This window comes from Myotis yumanensis, unplaced genomic scaffold (assembly GCF_028538775.1).
Source record: "Myotis yumanensis isolate MYYU_CA2020_CCGP unplaced genomic scaffold, mMyoYum1.0.hap1 SCAF_1, whole genome shotgun sequence".
NCBI classification, from domain to species: domain Eukaryota; kingdom Metazoa; phylum Chordata; class Mammalia; order Chiroptera; family Vespertilionidae; genus Myotis; species Myotis yumanensis.
The window spans coordinates 96465380-96486258 of NW_027223752.1; the positions used below are offsets into that span (position 1 = coordinate 96465380).

General features: G+C 41.3%; 1 protein-coding gene across 1 annotated transcript in view; it reads right to left on the reverse strand.

The window, feature by feature from the left end:
* SLC25A21 (solute carrier family 25 member 21) overlaps positions 1–20589 on the reverse strand; it is a 536253-nt gene extending 515664 nt beyond the window's left edge. Inside the window, exon 1 of the mRNA XM_070428230.1 lies at positions 20437–20589. Within this exon, the coding sequence (XP_070284331.1) occupies positions 20437–20506 (70 nt within the window). The 5' untranslated portion in view covers positions 20507–20589. The remainder of the gene's footprint in view (positions 1–20436) is intronic.
* Between the last annotated feature and the right edge of the window lie 290 nt (positions 20590–20879).

Genomic DNA, 20879 nt, shown 5'->3' on the forward strand with positions numbered 1-20879 from the left:
TCCCTGAGGGAGAACATTGAATGTTGGGGTTGAGGGATTGGAAAAAAGTACAGAAACTAATGAGAAAAGGAGAGATGGTTAATTATAGGTTTGGGTAATAATTTTGCCTTCAAATCTTGGGAAAAGGGCTGACAGACCCTAGTAAATCTATAAATCAGCAGTTGTCAATCAGGTGGTCTCTCTATCACTGGGTGGGATATTGAAATAGCTAAGTTAAGAACAAGGTCTTTATTACTTGTCTTGGTTAATAATGCTTGATAAAATTTGCTCCAAATAATACCCTGCAATTTTAAGATCCCCAAATTACTATGAATGATGAATATAATTGAATACCTACAAAAATATAAATGCCTTTCTCTTTTAAAGAAAGTAGGTCTTGGGGGAAGGGAGCAACTCAAGTTATTTGATAGGCTGACCTGTGGGACATGAATTGAGAGTCACTCCTATAAACCCTCTATGGAATATTGAAAAGGAAATTTCCAGAAGCAACCTAATGACTCTATTTTGGGAATAGAAAGACCACTACATCTGGTGAAAACTAAGATTATATTAATTATATCCAGGTTTGAGAACAAAACAAAACTCTACCACCCCAAATTAGAATTGAGCAAAAATAAGATTAAGTTTCTAGAAGGTAAACACAAAAATACAGTTTACATTATAAATTGTAGAGCAGAATTATAGTTAGCATATGCTCACTATATAGTGTGTCACTCGTCTATGAATATATTTTTAAATGTTTGGAATATGCCTAAATACTTCTACGTGTTTTCCTCCCCATTAATAACTCTTACTGAGTGCTGGGCACAATTATAAGCATTTTACATGTATCAACGAAATGATCCTTCCAACAACCTTATGAAGTACATTGCAATGTATCTCTATTTTATGGATGAAGCATGGAAATTTTAAACTGCCTGCCCAAAGAAACACATCTAAGTGAGTGTTAGAGTCAGAATCTGATGCCAGGTAAAGCATCTGAATCCCCTCAGGCCACCACCTCCCTGCATTACCTCTACTCATTCTGTAAGATAAAGTTCACTATTAAAGCATGGATGTCTCTTGATAGGGTGCCATATTTTCCTCTTTGTTGATTGATCTCATTTGTACCTATTTCATTGCTTAGTTCCCATAAGTGTACTCAAAAGTTTGCCATCTATGTAACTATTTTTGGAAAGCTATATAATTTCCAAAACAAAGATCTGAGAACAAAAATGAGGTAGATTAATGTTTTCATATATAGTATATATATTTCACACACACACACACACACATGCATGCACATGCATGCATGCAAATAAGTTAAATAGCTCCTTGGGATAGCAGAGTAGAAACTTAGTAGATAAGAAGAGAAAATTAAGATTAAGTTGCTATGACCCCACTGAAGAAGTACCCTGTCATGTGACTACATGTTTCTCTATGTATCTGTAACACATGTGGAAATGACTCAGCTGTTCCTGAGGGAGTGTGGGGCAAGCAGAGAGATTGACTTAAAAAAACACAACTAACACAGTGGCCTTTGAACTTGAGAAAAAATACCTACCTCCACACAGTAAGCAACTTAACCATCAGTCTATACTTCTTATTATCATCCCTAGGAAACCAGGTGTTGGGAAGAAGGCCACATTCATGTGTAGTCACGATCCAGGAAGACATGTATTCAAGCTTGCAGAATCAATGGGAATTTAAGTACCTAGGATTAAAGTCCCTCCAAGATTGACTTAGAGCAGTGGTTCTCAACCTTCTGGCCCTTTAAATACAGTTCCTCATGTTGTGACCCAACCATAAAATTATTTTCGTTGCTACTTCATAGCTGTAATGTTGCTACTGTTATGAATCGTAATGTAAATATCTGATATGCAGGATGGTCTTAGGCGACTCCTGTGAAAGGGTCATTCAACCGCCAAAGGGGTCGCGACCCACAGGTTGAGAACCACTGACTTAGAGCAATCAGAGCAAGAAAACTAAGACCCTTTGTATTTCCATTTCCTCTGTTTGCAGCTATCCCATATAATAAAAGGGTAATATGCAAATTGACCCTAATGGCAGAACTGGGAACGACCAGTCACTATGACATGCACTGACCGCCAGGGGGCAGATGCTCAACGCAGAAGCCGCCCCCTGGTGGTCAGTGCGCTTCCACAGGGGGAGCGCCACTCAGCCAGAAGCTGGCTCATGGCTGGCCAGTGCAGGAGCAGTGGTGGGAGCCTCTCCTGTCTCCACGGCAGCACTAAGGATGTCCAACTAATGGAATAAGCCCATTCCCTGTTAGTCGGACATCCTCTGAGGGCTCCCAGGCTGCCAGAGGGATGTCTGACATCCCTCGAGGGGTCCCAGACTGTGAGAGGGCACAGACCAGGCTGAGGAACCCCGTTGAGTGCATGAATTTTCATGCACCAGGCCTCTAGTTAAGAATAAAAGGAATAGTAGGCAGTGTGGTTAGTAGACATTCCGGAGTAATGTCTGAATTTGGTGGCAGGTGAGCAGCAATGATTCTTCTCACCACTGATGACATGCATTAGGCATGGAGGGAACTGCACCAGCTCCTTCAGATAATTTAAGAAACAATGTATGCTCTAGTACCTTGATGAAAGGTTTAAAGTTTTTTTAATTAACACTCAAAATTGAGAACCAAAATAAACTGACATTCATTTGGTCATCTGTATATTCATTCAACTAATGTTTATTGAGTACCTATCCTGTGCCAGGTTCTGCTTTAGGTACTGAGGATATAGTAGGGTACCAAACAGACCATGATGGTTATTCTCAGGAAGCTTATTGTTTAGAAATATGAAGACCATGTCTTAATATCTGTCATTATTGTACATCAAGCTTATTTGACAATTAATATTACACATTTTTACATTTAAATAAACATGGCAGTGTTACAGCTCAACCAAAAGGTTGCTGGTTCAATTCCTGGTTAGGGCACATGCCCAGGTTGCAGGTTCAATTCCCAGTGGGGGCCGTGCAGGAGGCAGCTGATCTGTGGTGCACTCTCACATCAATACTTCACTCTCTCATTGATATTTCTCTCTCCTCCTCTTTCTCTCTATCTAAAAATCAATAAAAATGTATTTTTCAAAAGTGTGACTTCCCTCATGTTTATTCAAATGTAAGAATACATAAATTCATTTGAGCTGCACAAATCATAACCCAAACACAGACATTTTCCAATGCAGGAATTGTTAATTTACTAACAACCTACATAGACTAATGGCCACTGCAACCCCCATTTTCTCCAAACTTGAAGCCCCCTTTATTACACAGTTCCTTGGTTCCCACTTCCCTTTTGGTCCTCTTCTGCTGTCTGACTATTCAACCTTCATACATACATCCACTCATCCATCTGCACACATATGTGCCAGGAACAAATATGTGGAGTGAGAACCTCTGGAATCCATTTACCCTTGTCCCTTAGGACCAGAGTCTCTCTGAGGTTGAAAGAGACCTAAGATGCTTCTACTTATTAAGACTCTCAATATGCAAAAAAGTAAAGAACTGCCAAGCTAAAAGGCTTATTAAAATGTAGTTTATGTTAGATACCTACATTTACATATGAATGCATTTAACACACACAATTGCAATGACAAAGGCAATAACTTTATGTCTAGTTTTATTGGAAAGAAATGTCAAAAGTTTACATTTATGAGGTCCTCTGTGAACCTGAGGCCCTATTCAAATGGCCCTCTTGGCCCTGCTCGCAAGCTTTTCCTCTCAGCTTCTGGCACATCCCTATCTCATTGCCAAAGAAAAAACACCAGGCTGTCTGCACATATGAGCACTCAATCTCATTCCCTACTGCTAGCATCCTTAGAAATCTCCAGGGAAGTAAACCCTACAAGAGCACAGAACCCTAGACTTAGGCTTTAGGGTCTTAAACGCCCTGGAGTTCAGGGCTCCTATTGGTGGTATTTCACACTTAGTACAGGTTTTAAAAAATAAGATTTTTGTGGCTCCCCCTCAAATTAAATAACATGATGTTCTAGGGCAGCCATGGGCAAACTACGGCCCACAGGCCGGATCTGGCCCGTTTGAAATGAATAAAACTAAAAAAAAAAAAAAAAAGACCGTACCCTTTTATGTAATGATGTTTACTTTGAATTTATATTAGTTCACACAAACACTCCATCCATGCTTTTGTTCCAGCCCTCCGGTCCAGTTTAAGAACCCATTGTGGCCCTCGAGTCAAAAAGTTTGCCCACCCCTGTTCTAGGGGGAAATGCACCCTGATTGCAAATCATTAACCTAAAACTACAGATTCCTGGAACATGACTTACACATTTATGGCATTACATGAAACTATATTTTTTTCATCCATGGTAACTGCATTTCTTTTTTTTCTTATATATTTCCCTTTTTTTTTTTCCTATACATGGCAACTATAAGTCTTTTTTAAAAATTTTAGCTTGCTCACAAAAAAACTTGCCATCCATTTCTAGCTTACATAAATCATGGAAAGTAACAGACTTCCTTTTTGAATTTACAATCTACACTAATAAAAGCAAAGATGCTAATTGACCATAACTTCGCTATGCCCAAGCCACTCCCACCAGCCAATCAGAGCGACTATATGTAAATTAACCCAACCAAGATGGCAGCTGGCAGCCACAGAGCTGGAGCAAGCAGAAGGCTTGGTTGCCCCAGCGATGGAGGAAGCCAAGCTTCCCGCTGCTCTGGCTGGCTGTGGCCTCCGCAAAAGGCAACAAAGTTTCAAATACAGAAGCTAAATAAATCCCAGATACCTGCTTCCAGCCAGCCTCCAAGGGGAGCTTGGGTGGCTGGGGGCTGTGGCCAGCCTGCAAACAGCCATCAGCCCCTCACCCAGACTGGCCAGGGACCCCAGCAGGATCCTCCACCCTGAAGGGGGTGTGGCCAGCCTGAAAACAGCCCTCAGCCTCTCACTCAGGCTGGCCAGGCACCCCAGCGGGGACCCCTACCCTGAAGGGGCTGTGGCCAGCCTGCAAACAGCCATCAGCCCCTCGCCCAGGCAGGCTACACCCTCATGGGTGAGGGTCCTTGCTGGGGGGGCTTAGCCAGCCTGCAAAAAGCCATCAGCCCCTCACCCAGATTGGCCAGGCAACCCAGCAGGGACCACCACCCTGAAGGGGCTGTGGCCAGCCTGCAAACAGCCATCAGCCCCTCACCCAGGCTGGCCACACCCTCATGGGGTAAGGGTTCCCGCTGGGGGGCTTGGCCTGCCTGCAAACAGCCATCAGCCCCTCACCCAGGCTGGCCAGGCACCCCAGCGGGACCCCCACCCTGATCTGGAACACCCTTCAGGGCAAGCCTGCTTACCCCCACCCATGCACCAGGCCTCTATCGTATATAATAAAAGGGTAATATGCAAATTGATCCTAATAGCAGAGGGACTGGGAATCACTGTTTACTATGACACATACTGACCACCAGGGGGCAGACGCTCAATGCAGGAGCTTCCCCCTGGTGGTCAGTGCACTCGCACAGGGGGAGCTCTGCTCAGCCACAAGCCAGGCTGATGACTGCCAGTACAGCAGTGGTGGTGGGAGCCTCTCCCACCTCCTCAGCAGCGCTAAGGATGTCTGACTGCAGCTAGGCCTGCTCCCCGCTGGCAAGTGGACATCCCCCAAGGGCTGCCGGGCTGCCAGAGGGATGTCTGACTGCCAGCTTAGGCCCAATTCCCCGGGGAGTGGGCCTAAGCCAGCAGGTGGTCATTCCCCGAGGGGTCCCAGACTGCAAGAGGGCACAGGCTGGGCTGAGGGATCCTCCCGAGTGCACAAATTTTTGTGCACCGGGCCTCTAGTCCTATATAATAAAAGCCTAATATGCTAAGTGTCTGGTCATCCGGTGGTTCATTCAACCAATCAAAGCATAATATGCTAATGATATGCTAAGGCTGCTCAACCGCTCACTATGACATGCATTGAACACCAGGGGGCAGATGTTCTGACCAGTAGGTTAGCTTGCTGCTGGGGTCTGGCTGATCGAGACTGAGCGAGACAGACAGGACACACCCTGGAGCCCTCCCACAGTCCCTCCCTGGCTGGCCAACCTCCTGCGTCCCTCCCCAGCCCCAATCATGCACTGGTGAGGTCCCTCAGCCTGGCCTGCACCCTCTCGCAATCCGGACTGAGGGATCCACCCCCCCCCCCCCCCCCAGTGCCCGAATTTCATGCACTGGGCCTCTAGTATAAAATATTTCTGTATATAGTTATACGCAAGAAGCAACTATGCATCTTATATTGGTTATATGTCCTATATTTCATTCTAGAAAGCAAATCATACTGTTTAGCATAGAACCATTTGCATTGAGATATACCTTAGGTCAAAAAATAAAAGTTTTACTTTTAATGCTGCTCTGTGAAACTACCACTTCTATGAGGAATATTCCCTCTACAATTGGCAAAATAAGATGCTACGAAAGAGTTCAAAGTACTTGGCTTCTAAACTAGAAGATATTTTCTTTACCTCTGCTACATTTATGGCACATAAACAAAATAGGTCTCAATAGAAGTGTATTACTTTGTGGTAAATTTAATTTAAATAAAAACAGGTTTATTGAGTGGCTATTATAGTCTAAACACTATGCTAGGCCTGGAGATAAAAAAATAAATAAACAAAGATTTGGTCTTTACCTAAAGGGGGCTCACTATTCGCAAGACTTAAAAAACAATAAATAGATCCAGTATAATCTTTTAAATTAATCACAAAAAACTGAAGTAATTGTGAAAAGCATCCATGTAGAGTGAAACATAATACTATGGAATATGTAAGCATGCCAATGAAAACACTTTTGATACATATAATAATGGATAATGGCTATTTAAATACCTACTATTGAATGGACAGATAATACATTTTTAAACTATGGAATATATAAATCCAGCAAGGGTCACATAGACATTATTATCATTGCTTTTGAAAAATAATAATAATAACTTGGGTGGCAGTATCTCTACTTTTCTTTCTTTTTTCCCCTTCTTTGTTTCTCTGTTGACCTTCTAATGTCCAGCATGTGTGCTCAAAAGAGCAGAAGGTATTGGCCAATACAGATCTCCATGAAAACATGAAAGAAACAGTAGGGGGAAAAAAGTCTCATTTTTTTATATTCAAGCAGGCAAACATGAGACTATATTGTTCTGTAAAAGAAAGATGCTTATATGTCTTACAGTTTTGATATCACATTCCTACTTTCAACTTAATATAAAGTAAATATTTTCTTAGTATAACTAAAATTGCTCAATGAAAAAAAATACTAGAGAGGCTTAGTATTTCTTATAGTAAGTAGTTTGAATATTCACCTTCTTTATAATTTTCCTAAAATGTCATAGCTGCATAGATTTCTCATTAAAAGAGAAGAAATAATTTGTTTAACTTCATAAACATTTAAAAACTTTTTTTTAAATGGGAAAGTTATACTACCATCTTGTGGTTAAAAGTTCATTTACAGGAGCAAGGACTTCTGGTATTTCCCATTAACTAACTCCACAAAATCTAAAATTAAAAATTTTAAAAATCATGTTTGAAATTTATGTTCAAGAAAAATATATTTTCATATATCTCACTCACTTTCTTATGTTAAAGTCCAGTGGATTAAAACAAGTAATGACATTATGAGTGACTACTTCAGAGAGATAAATTAAAAGAAATGTACACTTAGCGCTCTAGGTCCTGCTCACAGCTTATAATTTACTATGAGAGTAATATACACTCTAACACTGAAACTTTAGAGAAACAAAATTATGCACTCTAGGAGTTTCATTTTTACAAGGTAGTCTCCAAGACCTACAAGCAAGCAATATGACATTTATGCTAAGCTTATTAACAATTTTTGTTTTATTCCAGAACTCCACTTTAGTTAAGAAAGCAAGACCACCACAGAGAAAATAAATATTATAGCAACATAGTTTCTTCCATATCTCTTAGATACATAAACCTATATTTCCATAAACTAAGAATAATGATTAAATTTAAAAATTAATTCAAAAGTACAGTCCTCTGTATTTTTTAGATGTATAATTCTCTACAATCTATGCAAGGCACCTGTTCCAAATGTTTTACAACAGTGGTATCTAATTAGAAATTAACACACTTCTACAGAAAGTCTGCAGAAAGCCTTTCCTTTTTAGCATATTGCCAAAATTATAGGAAGACAGCGCCATCTAAAGGTATGCACAAGTACTGAATGGAGTTTTTAGTTTGTCCACTGTGATAAAGGAGCCAAGCAGATGTATTGCCCTAGAACAGCGGTTCTCCACCTGTGGGTCACGACCCCTTTGGGGGGCTAACGACCCTTTCACAGGGGTCGCCTAAGACCATAGGAAAACACATATATAATTACATATTGTTTTTGTGATTAATCACTATGCTTTAATTATGTTCAATTTGTAACATAAAAACACATCCTGCATATCAGATGTTTACATTACGATTCATAACAGTAGCAAAATTACAGTTATGAAGTAGCAACGAAAATAATTTTATGGTTGGGGGTTACCACAACATGAGGAACTGTATTAAAGGGTCGAGGCATTAGGAAGGTTGAGAACCACTGCCCTAGAAGGAAGCGCATCTTTGGAGAAGTACTTGTAATTTAATTCATCTCAAAGTGTTTTAATCTATCTCTATAATGATTCTCCAAAATAACTATAAAAACAACAACAGCCACAACAACAACAATAAAAACTGATGTTTCCCATAATTGTATTACTCTGATTTTGGTACACTTGATGACCCATAAATATTGGTAACTTTTCCAAAGAAATAGCACTGTGGCATGTCTCATCTCTCTTTCTCAATATCTCTCCTCTCCTCTCTTCCCTTCCCTTCCTCTCTCTATCTTCCTCTCTCTCTCTCTCTCTCTCTCTCTCTCTCTCTCTCTCTCTCTCTCTCTGTAAAACTTTTAGCCATAATTCTATTTTAGGTGTCATTCAATTCTATTGAAACATACATTTTATTATTCTTTCTCCAATGTTATATCTTCCTCCTACAATAGTCCATTCTAGTTTTTCTGGACAGTCAACTAAACTCACCCTTGCTACCAGATTCATGAAAACAAAAAGGCTCAAGATACCTATACCTATTTTATGCAACCTAAATTCCCTCATTTATCACAAACAGGTTTGTTTGTTCAATCTGTTTTGGGGCTGTTCTCACTCTAGTAAGTCATTCTGGTGTCTAGTTACATACGGGTTCAATTACCAATCACCTGAGGATTAAGACTCAGTTCATTCCTAATCAATTGCCTGTAGGGGCTGGAAGTAAAGGGGTCACCCATTAATGCAGATAGACCCCCTACTGGTTAATATGGAGGATTTCATACTTGTGCTATGGCTGATATTTAAAGATCTAGCTAAAACAAGAAATGGCCTGTTTCACCAAGGGCAAACCCTGTTTGTTCATCAATATTCAAGTTCCAGAGCAGCTACAATATTTAACCCAACCAAAAGGACCAGAGGCCTTATGAAGGTAATACTCTGTATGTGTCTGCCAACCTGATTTCTTATTCTGCACACTATGGGGTAGTGGTAGGGGTACAAGCTTTGAAAGCAAAGAGAACATAGTTTGAGTCCATGCTCTGTCACTGGCCTTGAGCAAGTTATTTAATATCTCTGAGCTTCACTTCCCTCATCTTCAAGAAATTATAAATTAATATAAATGATTTAAGCAAAGGAAGGTGCTTTGCACTTAGTAATTATTCAATAAAAGTTAGTACTTAAAATTTATCTTGCAGTTTCCCATTTGTCTTATTAAAATTATTGACTAGATAATTAGGTAGGATCCACCTAACCCAAACAAACACCCAGAGAAATTCATTTGTGACTTCTTAAGACAGCAAAAAGAATAAATGAGAAAGACTGAATTCAAAATAAGGATGAGTGCAACTATATAAAAAGAGAAAATGGTACTTGAGGGTCTAATATCAGTTTCAAAATTTAGCTCTGAAACAGTTCTGAAAATCATTAGACTCCACGTGACTCTTGATTCCATGTTATTTTTTTCTGTTAGAAATTGCCTGCAGGGCACAAAGGAGTTGGATATATAGATCCAACAGTATCTGCAAATGGTAATGCTGAAGCCAGAAAGCAGATGGGCTTGTCCAGGGAGATAACAGAGGGCGTAGGGCAGAGAACTTTAGAACCCTTGAACGTAATTTTTTTTCAATTACAGTTTATGTACAATATTAGATTATTTCAGGTGTAGAACCCATTGATTAGACATTTATATAACTTAGGAAGTCTTTACCTTTATTAGTATAAAACTAATACCCATCTGATACCATATATAGTTATTACAATATTATTGACTAAATTCCCTATGCTGTACTTTACATCCCCATGACTATTCTGTAACTGCCAATTTGTACTTAATCTCCTCACCTTTTTCACCCATCCTCCCAAACACTCTACCATCTGACAACTGTCAAAATGTTCTCTGTATTTATGAGTCTGTTTCTGTTTTGCTTGTTCATTTACTTTGTTTTTTACATAGATTCCACATATAAGTGAAATCATATAGCATTTGTCTTTCTCTGTCTGACTTATTTTATTCAGCACAATACCCTCTAAGTCCATCCATGTTGTTGCAGATGGCAAGATTTCATTCTTTTTTATGGCTGTATCATATTCTGTTGTATTTATGCAGCACTTCTTCTTTTTTTTTTAACCCTCATCAGAGGATATTTTTTCCACTGACTTTTATAGAGAGAGTGGAAGGGAGGGAGGAAGGAGCGAGAGACATCAACATAAGAGAGACACATGGATTGGTTGCCTGCCTCCCACTCAAGCCCTGACCGGAGCTGAGGATGGAAACTGCAACCAAGGTACATGCCCTTGACTGAGAATCAAACCTGTGACCCTTAGGTCCAAGGGCCAACACTCTAACCATTGAGCAAAACCAGCCAGGGCCACTTCTTCTTTATTAATTTCTTGATGAACACTCAAGTTGCTTCCATATCTTAGCTATCTATAATAATAAAAGCGTAATATACTAATTAGACTGGATGTCCTTCTGGACGTCCTTCCAGATGACCTTCCAGATGAAGCCAGGGCTGCAAGGGAAGCCTGGGTCCCGGGTGCCAGAGGGAAGCCGGTGCTGGCAGCAGGGGGAAGGAAGGCCTACTTTTGCATGAATTTCGTGCATCAGGCCTCTAGTTGTAAATAATGTTGCAATGAACATATGGGTTCATATGTCTTTTTGATTTAGCATTTTGGGTTTCTTTGGATAAATACCTAGAAGTGCAATTGCTGGGTCCTTCTTTGTCTTTGTTATAGCCTTTGTCTGGTATAAGTATTGCTACCCAGCATTTTCTTTGTTTGTTTCCATTTTCATGAAATATCTTTTTACATTTTTTTTACTTTCAGTCTGTGTGTCCTTGGACCTGAAATGAATCTCTTATAGAGAGCATAAGTAAGACAGCAAGTTGAGTGGGGCGGGGTTTCAGGGAATCATCAGGGTGGGGCTAACAGTGTTAGGTTGATGGAGACTCAGATATGGCCAGGCCTGCGCCTGCAGAGGGAGGGCTCAGCAAAGAAACAATGACATCAGCCAGCACGTCTGTCTGGAAGAAAGCTGCCTCTCCAGCCCTCACCCCAAAGTGAGACACTTCAGTTCTTCCTCCTATGTCTCTGGTGACTTTGAGCTTCTGCTCCAGTGCTGGAGCTCGGAGCCAGTGAGTTTAAATAAGTCAATGTGTGGGCCCTTTAAGAGGAATGCCTGGGAATTCAGCAGCCCTCAGTCTCACTCAGCCACCATCTCAGCCTCCTTGGTTTTCACAGCCACAAGTTATGGGGACTTCTCTTCCTGACACTGGAACCCTGGGCTGGGGGGCTCGCTGGGGGAGGAGATCCCTGGCTCCTCAGGAGGCACCTGCACAGCCAAGATAATCCTCCCAGTTTTTATCTGCCACACGTGGGTGTGGGGCCAGCCCATTAGTCTTCACCCCTCCTACCAGTCTCAATGTGGCTTTTTCTTTAGATCCTTAGTTGAAGGATTCTGTTCAGCTAGATTTCAGGCAGTTCTGAATGATGATTGTTCTGTAGTTTAGTTGTAATTCTGATGTGGTCATGGGAGGAGGTAAGCACAGTGTTCACCTACCTCATCTTTTTTTTTTTAATATATTTTATTGATTTTTTTACAGAGAGGAAGGGAAAGGGATAGAGAGCTAGAAACATTGATGAGAGAGAAACACCGATCAGCTGCCTCCTGCACACCCCCTACTGGGGACATGCCCTCAACCAAGGTACATGACCTTGACCAGAATCGAACCTGGGACCCTTGAGTCCCCAGGCCGACGCTCTATCCACTGAGCCAAACCGGTCAGGGCTCACCTACTTCATCTTGAACATCAATTTTTGAGGAAAGGGAAAGAAGAGAGACAATTAAAAAGTGATGAGATATGAAGAAAGGGGTAAAAGTCAACAGCAGAGACAATTTTAAAAAGAAAAATTGGTCAGAGATGTGAAACTCCACAAATATTAAGTAAAATTAGGAATGAAAAACAGTAGTTAATAGTTTCAGCAGAAAGGTAAAGTCAGATATGCCAATTGCATTGGGTTGAAAACTGAGTGATAAACTTTTCACAAAGTTTTACATGGAAAGGAAAAGAAACACAGGACCATAGCTTGAGATATGTGATGTGAATATGAGAAACACAATATGAAAAGAAAAATACAACTGAGTTGTGTCCCCAAAAAAGATGTTCAAGTTCTAACCTCTGGTTATCTGCGAATGTGACCTTATCTGGAAATAGGATCTTTGCAGAAGTAATCCGGTTAAGATGAGCTAATAATGGATTAGAGTGGGCCCTAATCCGACAAGTGGTGTCCTCATAAGAAGAAGGTAATTTGGACACAGAGACAGAGACAAATAGGGAGAGAAAGCCATGTGACAGCAGCCAAAGAACAAGAGGATTGTTGGCAACTGCTGAAAGCTAGAAGAAAGGCATGGAACACATTCTCCCTCAGTGCCTCCAGAAGGAACCAGCCCTGCCCATACTTTTCTTTCAGACCTGTAGTCTCCAGAACTGTGAAACAATAAAGTTCTCGAATTATAAGCCACCCAGTTTGTGGAACATTGTTCGAACAGCCCTAGTAAACTAATACAAGGACTACTGATAACCATCAAAAGAGACAGACCTAACTGAATGCTTACAATGAGCATAAAACAAAATCACAATAAAGTATGGAAGTAACTGACACAAACATAAAGGAATTTAAAAGGAAAAGACAATTGGTGAGAAAAAAAAATCAGTTAAAATCTAGAATAATTATAAGAAATCCTGTTTCATTCGTTGTCATGTTAAGATACCACCTACTTTAATCATAACGACATTTGAAAATGATTTGTACATATCTTTTCATTTTGGGGTCCTGGAGTGAAAAATGATGTATAAATTTAAAAAATTATCATGGGCCTCTCTCAGAATATGGCAGAGATTTTAGACCTGAAGGTAATTTTTTTTCACTTCGTTTATTGAATGATTACAATGAAAGAAAATATTGTTGAAAGAAAGCATGTTGTGCAAGTATCAGTTGTCTGATGAACCTTAAGAATAATATTCTGTGGCTTGTGCTTCTGATATTTATTCATTAATACAGTCAACAAGTGTTTCTGAGTACCTACTGTGGTGTACCTAAAACACCAGGTTCTCGTTGCTCTGAGATATCGTAGTCAATAGGGTGGGAGAGTGCAGCAGGGGGTAGGTGAGAAAGGGCTGCTTTAATAAGGTTTTCCTAAAATGCGTAGAAGTTGTTTCATGTCAACTGAGTCATGTACCCATTTACTCTACTTATACATTTAAGATATCATTCAATTAAGGACAGTAAAATAGAAATCATTTGAAATGTGGTTATGCAATTCATATTTTATTTGTTCTTAAATTTACGTTTTTGAGATCTTTCTTTAAAAAAGATAAGACTACATTTTACTTAAAACACATCCCTTAAAGGTATTTTATAATTAATTTGAACAGTAGAGTTGCTTCCTCCTATGTGGTTGAAATAAGGGGAATTTTTCCTCCCTAATTACCCAGATAATGGGTTCCAGCCTCCCTTTGATGTGTCATAAAGGCTCACCTGTTTCTCTACAACCTGCTATTTATTATCAAACAATTGCAGTTTCCCAAATCCCAAATTTCCAAAGGTGCCATTTACCCAAATCACACGTGTGTCCCCTTTGCACCCATTCTAAAAAAGAAATTTCCTTGATCAAAATTTTAACCTTGCTTACCCCCCGGTGCATCAGCTCTTTTATCACCTAGTCCAAATTAAAATCCAGAGGACTACTAGTATGCATACTGCCTGTTAAGGCATTTCTTTTAACTGCATTTTAACTATCATGGGTTTGGGTAAGAAAAGATAGAAATCTCGTGAAAATGAAGATATATAAAATCAGGAGTTTAAAAAATAAGATTTAAAATTATCTTATGCCTTTTATAGTAACCTTTTTGGGTTGAAAGCCTGGGACTCTCTCCCATCATCAGTACAATGCACATTTCACATATACTCTCAATAGCTATTCTCCCAGAAGCCTGTCCACGAAGCCCATGGTTCCCTCCCCTCAAACAGGTCTTTCACTTCATTTTCTCATTTGACCCCTTGAAAGTGATTAATGATATAAACTGTACAAAGTACTTGGAACTGTGTCTAATGCAAAATTGGAAAACTTGCTCCCACAATACTATGACTAAACAATTTGACTAAAACTCCTCCAGGGAGATGCACAATATAGAGAGAGTGATTGAAGACGCACTGGGGTGTGTACCTACAAGATACAGGGAACTGGGGAGGGCTGGAGAGGAGGAGACAGTAGCCTGTATATTGTGCAAAACACATCAGTGTCCTGTCAGCACGGTGATCGTGTAAAAGATATATGGAGGGGGAATGTTCTAGGAAACATTCTGAATGGAACTTACAGACTTTGAGGAATATGAGTATAAGATTCTGGGAGGCACGAGGAGGAGGGTCCTTGAAATGCCACTGTGGAAGGGGACTCAGTGTGGATGGGGCCTGGCATGCCTGCAGGAAGGAGCCCGACAACTAGTAAGAGCAGGGTCTCTCAGAGGTTCGAGGGGACTTCAGCAAAGACCCTAGGAGACTCTGAAGTTGGGTGCAAAATCTAAATGATCCTAAAAGGATCCTACATGACATGAGATAAGAACCCCATGAGCTTTGGAAACACATGGAAGAGCCCAAACTGGTCTTTAAGGACAATGGGAGGGACTGGAGGGAGCCGTGTTCCTGGCTCCAAGGAAGAGACATGCATAAAAGAGAACCTTCTGGAGCCCTGCTGATGAGCAGACAGTGTAATGATGTGGAGTCTGAGTGGGAGTGGGGGAGGTTGAGGCTCAGGGACCTTGGAAACTCTAGTAAATTTGGGTAAATTCAGTCAGTATTGCTATCAGGTTTGCTGCCAATCCATTTGGGGTCTTTGTGAGAAATAGAAAAATGTGTGTGTGTGTCCCCCTCCCCACAGGTGGATACATCTCTGCTCTGGTTTACACAGATGATGAATCAGAGCATGGGCTAGATTTCAGTTCCCACTTGCTCCAGTGGCCAGAGTCCTTTTGCAGGCAACCATCTATCTGCTCAACTGTACACAGAGGCCCTGGATGGATTGAGAATTCTCTTTTGGCTAAAAGCTAATTTGTGCCCACACACATGAAACTATTTGGAAAGAGCAAGATACTATTTAGCAGGAAGACTATAAGGATTGCATTTGTAGATAAAAGTTCTCCTAAGAGATGTAAACTAATAAGAGATACAGAGATAATAAGGGATAGCATGCTTGACTTGATCTCTCCAACTTCTAAAAATGTCTGTCAATAGGAATAATATTCTCCTAGTCCCTCTCCTGTCCTGATTTTCTATAGAAACGGTTGCACACTTGTGCAACCATATATAGGCAAGTTAATTAGACCCTCGGTACATTGGTCTCTTCATCCTGGAGCTGAGGTAAGGATTAAAAAATGTTAATACATGTAAAGCTTAGAACTGGGTCTGGAATTTACCATTAACACGATAAATGTTAGCCATTTTTTATTATTTGCACCATCCACATGTTAATGAGAATGTTAAAGCTGGATGGGGCTGCAGAGGCCATCTGGGAAACATTTATGCAGAAAATAGTTTTCTAGCTAAGCCTTGGAAAATGGATAGGGTTTCAATAGGTAGAGAAAACAAGGGGAAGACATTTCCAGGCACTGGGAATAAAGGTGGAATATTCAAGTATGGTTAACAGATATATTTAGCAGAAACCAAATGGAATGTGTAGGAAAGGGGTAGAAAATAAACCTGAAAGCTAAATTGAGGGCACATAATAAGGCATCCAGAATTCATTCTACTCTCTCTGGTCAGCAATAAAAATCAAGAAATTTAACTTGAAACCCTCTGCAATCTGGCTCCCACCCTGTGGGCTTCTTTTCTCAAAGGTCTTCTAAGGCAGTGCTTCTAAAACTTGGAAATGGAAACCAATAACTTGGGGACCTTTCTAAAATGCAGATTCTGATATGGTAGGTCTTAAGTGAGGCCTGAGACCCCACATTTTTAACAAGTTTTCAGGGGCTACCAGGCCCCTGATGCTTATCTCAGGACCACACTGGGTACCAGGGTCTAATCCAGCGGCCTCTTCTCATTTTCATCCTTAACTCCTCTACACTGTTAGGCCTTGGCGATCTTCCTGAAACTCTCATCATTGGCTTATGATTCATATGCTACTACTTGAAGCTGAGAATGCAGACTAGAAGTCTATAAAACTCCAATACATATTGACTTATCTTGAGCACACCTTTTATCCTATAAAACACAGTTGCCATTGGTAACAATATCCAGGTATAATAGCTAGATATAAACTAAAAACTCAAGGCCAGCATTTGGATGCATACTGTCCAAGCAACTGTCAGTACATCAATCTCTTTGGTCTTTTAATTACAAATATTACAAACCATCTTTTAATAAAACATAAGCTTATATCATTATAAAAGACAGCTATTGCCCATCTCATGATGTGTGTAGCTTCTCTGGAAAATAATTTCCCTGAGATCCGATCCCACCCCCACATCCACATGGGCATTGGCTATAATCGATTGGTGCAGAGGTGGGTCCTTGACCAATACTGGGTTATTTTGAGTCTTTCCTCAAGATTTTACACTAGCACTGAAAAATGGAAAACCAGTCTCTTGCTCTCTCTACAGAAATCAAGAGCATGTAAGCTCAGGAGCTATTGGGGAACACCTTCTGCCACGTGGATGGAGGAGCAGACAACAGCAGAAAAAAGACTGATGCAAACACCAGGAGCACAGGGAAATCGCTCCACAGTGTGGCACGTGGACAACCGTGCACATCTCCACGCAGACCATGTAGGCAAGGCTTACACAGCCACAGTCGGACCTGAGTCTTGGCAGAATGCCCGGGATTTCTTCTAGCGTGAGGGAAGATCAGCCGCCTGCTAAGGAGCTGCTGAGGCTGTTTCTCCCATTATCTTGTGGAAGGCTGCCACAAGGCCATTTCTCATAGACCTCCCTAATTTCAGTTGAGCACAAGAATTTCCACCTCACTCCCACTACAGACTTCAGTGTAAGTCTATAAAGCTGCTTGGCTGTGGTTCTGAGGGACCCACTGCCCATACAACCTATCATCTGGCCAGTTCACTTTGGTGTTATCTGTGGCATAAGGGACACAGGGAACTGACACCATAATGACTTGCTTTTGCTGTCTGTGTAAGTAATTAACTGTCTGAATCCATTTGGGCACGTTTACTCCTCACCGGGCAAATCTATGGAAGTACAGCAAGTCATCCTAACAGCTGTAGTAATATTACATGTGACCCTATTATTGGCCACCACCTTGCTGCCATTTGACAAAGAGAAAAAGGAAGAGGTGACAAGAATTCATTCACTTTCTGAGTTCCCCTCAGTGGCCCAGCTCTTAATTTTAATCTATTCTAGGAATGCATCCCAGACCTGAATGCCATGAGGTACCCTGGTATTTCTCTAGTAAACCTCCCCTGCTTTTTTTTCCCCTTAAGAAATCCAGTCTCAGTGGAACCTTAAGCTTTGCCCAGCTGGTGTGGCTCAGTGGTTGAGTGTCGACCCATGAACCAAGAAGTTGCCAGTTCGATTCCCTCGAACCAGGTCCAGGTTGTGGGTTCAATCTCCATGGGGGGCATGCAGAAGGCAGCCAATTGATGTTTCTCATAGACGTTGCTATCTCTCTATCCCTCTCCCTTCCTCTCTCTCTAAAATCAATAAAGAAAATATTTTTAAAAAAGAAAAAGAAATCCAGAATGCATTTTTAGCCTTTACCATCAAAAGATAACATAATACACATACACACACACACACACACACAGGTGTTGCATTTGATGGCAGTATCAGTAATCAGAACTCCAGTTCTAGAGATTCACATGCATTTCCTGTATTTATTAAAATTCTAACTCTCTAGTATATTAATTTATTTTTGGCCCTTGACCTAGTATATGTAATATGATTAGCCTACACTTATTAAAGTCCAATAAATATCAAATTTCATGAAAAAAATTTAATAAAAATGTTATTGGCCAAGTAGAAGAAACTGTGACTCCTTTTTGGCTGTGATGAAAGTGTAAATTACTCCCATCATTTATCAATAATTCCATAGTACTAAATGTATAATCAACTATGCTCTGTTTGATTTATCTTATAAATGTATTAAAATTTTCATTAATTATAGTTACAACTGTAAGAACATGGTAGAATCACGTTATACTTGTGACAAATATTTATCATCCAACAAAACAAATTAAGTAGGATTAGAGTTTGATCTACATTTAATATCCCTTGAGTTTAGCTGTGTCTAATACATAGTATGATCATCTAAGCCAATATACAGATAATTGTAAATAATTAGTCACAATTTAGTATGTTCACCAATTAACTTCACTTTCCTATTTGGCCAGCTGAGTTGTTTGTTTGTTTTTAAATATATTTTATTGATATTTTACAGAGAGGAAGGGAGAGAGATAGATAGTTAGAAACATCGATGGGAGAGAAACATCGATCAGCTGCCTCCTGCACATCTCCCACTGGGGATGTGCCCGCAACCCAGGTACATGCCCTTGACCAGAATCGAACCTGGGACCTTTCAGTCCGCAGGCCGACGCTCCATCCACTGAGCCAAACCGGTTTCGGCTGAGTTGTTTTTTGTGTGTGTTTTTTTTTGGTCAGGATCATGGACTCTGAATCAAGTGAGTCAGGGGCAGCTGCTAGAGTCTTGAATATTGTGGAATTTGACCAAAATGGTGAATAAGTTGGTGCAAACTCACCATCACTACAGAAAAACAACAAAAAAGTAGACAGTGGAGCCACTGACATCATAAGAATGGACAGGCATAACACCATTACAAATAATAAACTCATGTCCTGATTGCCATATTAATGAAATATCATCTTTATGAAATGTATAGATTGTAGGTGATACATCTGGCTGCTTGTGGTACCTCTGAGGTGCAAGTAGTTCATGACATAATGAAAACTGGTCATAACTTGTAGTGGTTCCTTATAAAAACTCCAAATTCATTTGAAAATAAATTTTACTAGTGAAAGTTCATTGCTTTAATATGATTTATTAGAGTTACTGTACTATAATTTATTAAGAGAATATCTACCTTTATATAAATGTTTTATGGTGATGAATGAATTATAGTAATTATTTTTACATTTATAATAAAAATGCATCACAATATGTAAGATTCATTTTCAATCAACTCATAATTTATATTTTAAAATGCCTTTAAAATATGTTCATATAACATAATGTCATGGGTAACTTTCTCTAGCCACTCTTAGCAATTATTTCCATGATTAGTATCACAGTTTTTTTCTAAATGTTTTTTTGCACACAGCATAACTCCCCATAAATTAATGTGAGCCCAATCTATCAAAGGTGTTTATATGTGTTAACATATGCATTTAATTTTAATATGCCTATGTAAGGCACGAGTAGCCCCAAGCAAGCACGGTATGCAATAAGAAGACCCGTGGAGTCCCGAGGTACACATTTTAATGAGGGAGATCGGAGTTATGCAAGATCTGAATTAACTCTTAGAAAGAGGCTACAATTGAGAGCACAAACGAAGTCTGACGGAAACTTTATCGTCTCGACTAAAGCAACCAGCGAGGCAAACAGGCCTCCTCAAAGCTGCAGGCCTTGGCGGCTGCCACCTCGCCTCTCAGCCCCGGAACCAAGGAGGCGGGGAACCCCCAGCGGCCGCGCGAGCGCCCGGGCGGCTTGACCCCGGGGCACCCGCCCGCTCCCGGCCTCCTTTGCTCCCGCTCCGCCGGCTCCGGCTGTGGCGGCAGCGCGGCTGGAGGGGAAGAAGGCGAAACTTGGAGACCCGTCTGCAGGCGGAACTTGGAGACCCGAGAAACGTTTGGGGACACGCAGAGATCAAAAGCGACTCGCCTCCGGTGGGCGGCCTTACCTGCGGAACCCCCGGCCGCGATCTGCCGGGAAGCCTCCTTCACGAAGCCGGCCTCGGCCTGGGCAGACATCTCCGCGGCGAGAGGAAGGGCGAGCTCGCGGGCTGAGTGCGGGGCGGCCGGCGGAGCCTCCGGACCGAGAGAGCCGGGGCCGGTCCGGGCGGGTCCTGGGCCGAGTGGCTCGGTGCGAGGCGGCTCCGGGCGCAGACTCCCTGCGGGATCGCCGCGGGTCCCGACCTGCCCGCCGCGCTTTCCAAGGGCTCCTTCCCCGCTGGGCTCGTCGGCTCCGCGAGGAGGAGGACAGACTCACGGACGGGGCCGGGGTGGCTCGGGGTGCGGCGCCCACGCGCTTCCCTATCGGGAGCCTCCTGCAGGCTGTGGAGCGGGCGCGCTGCCTCAGATAATGCGAGTGGAGCAGTGACCCGGCCCGGGGTCCAGCGCGGAG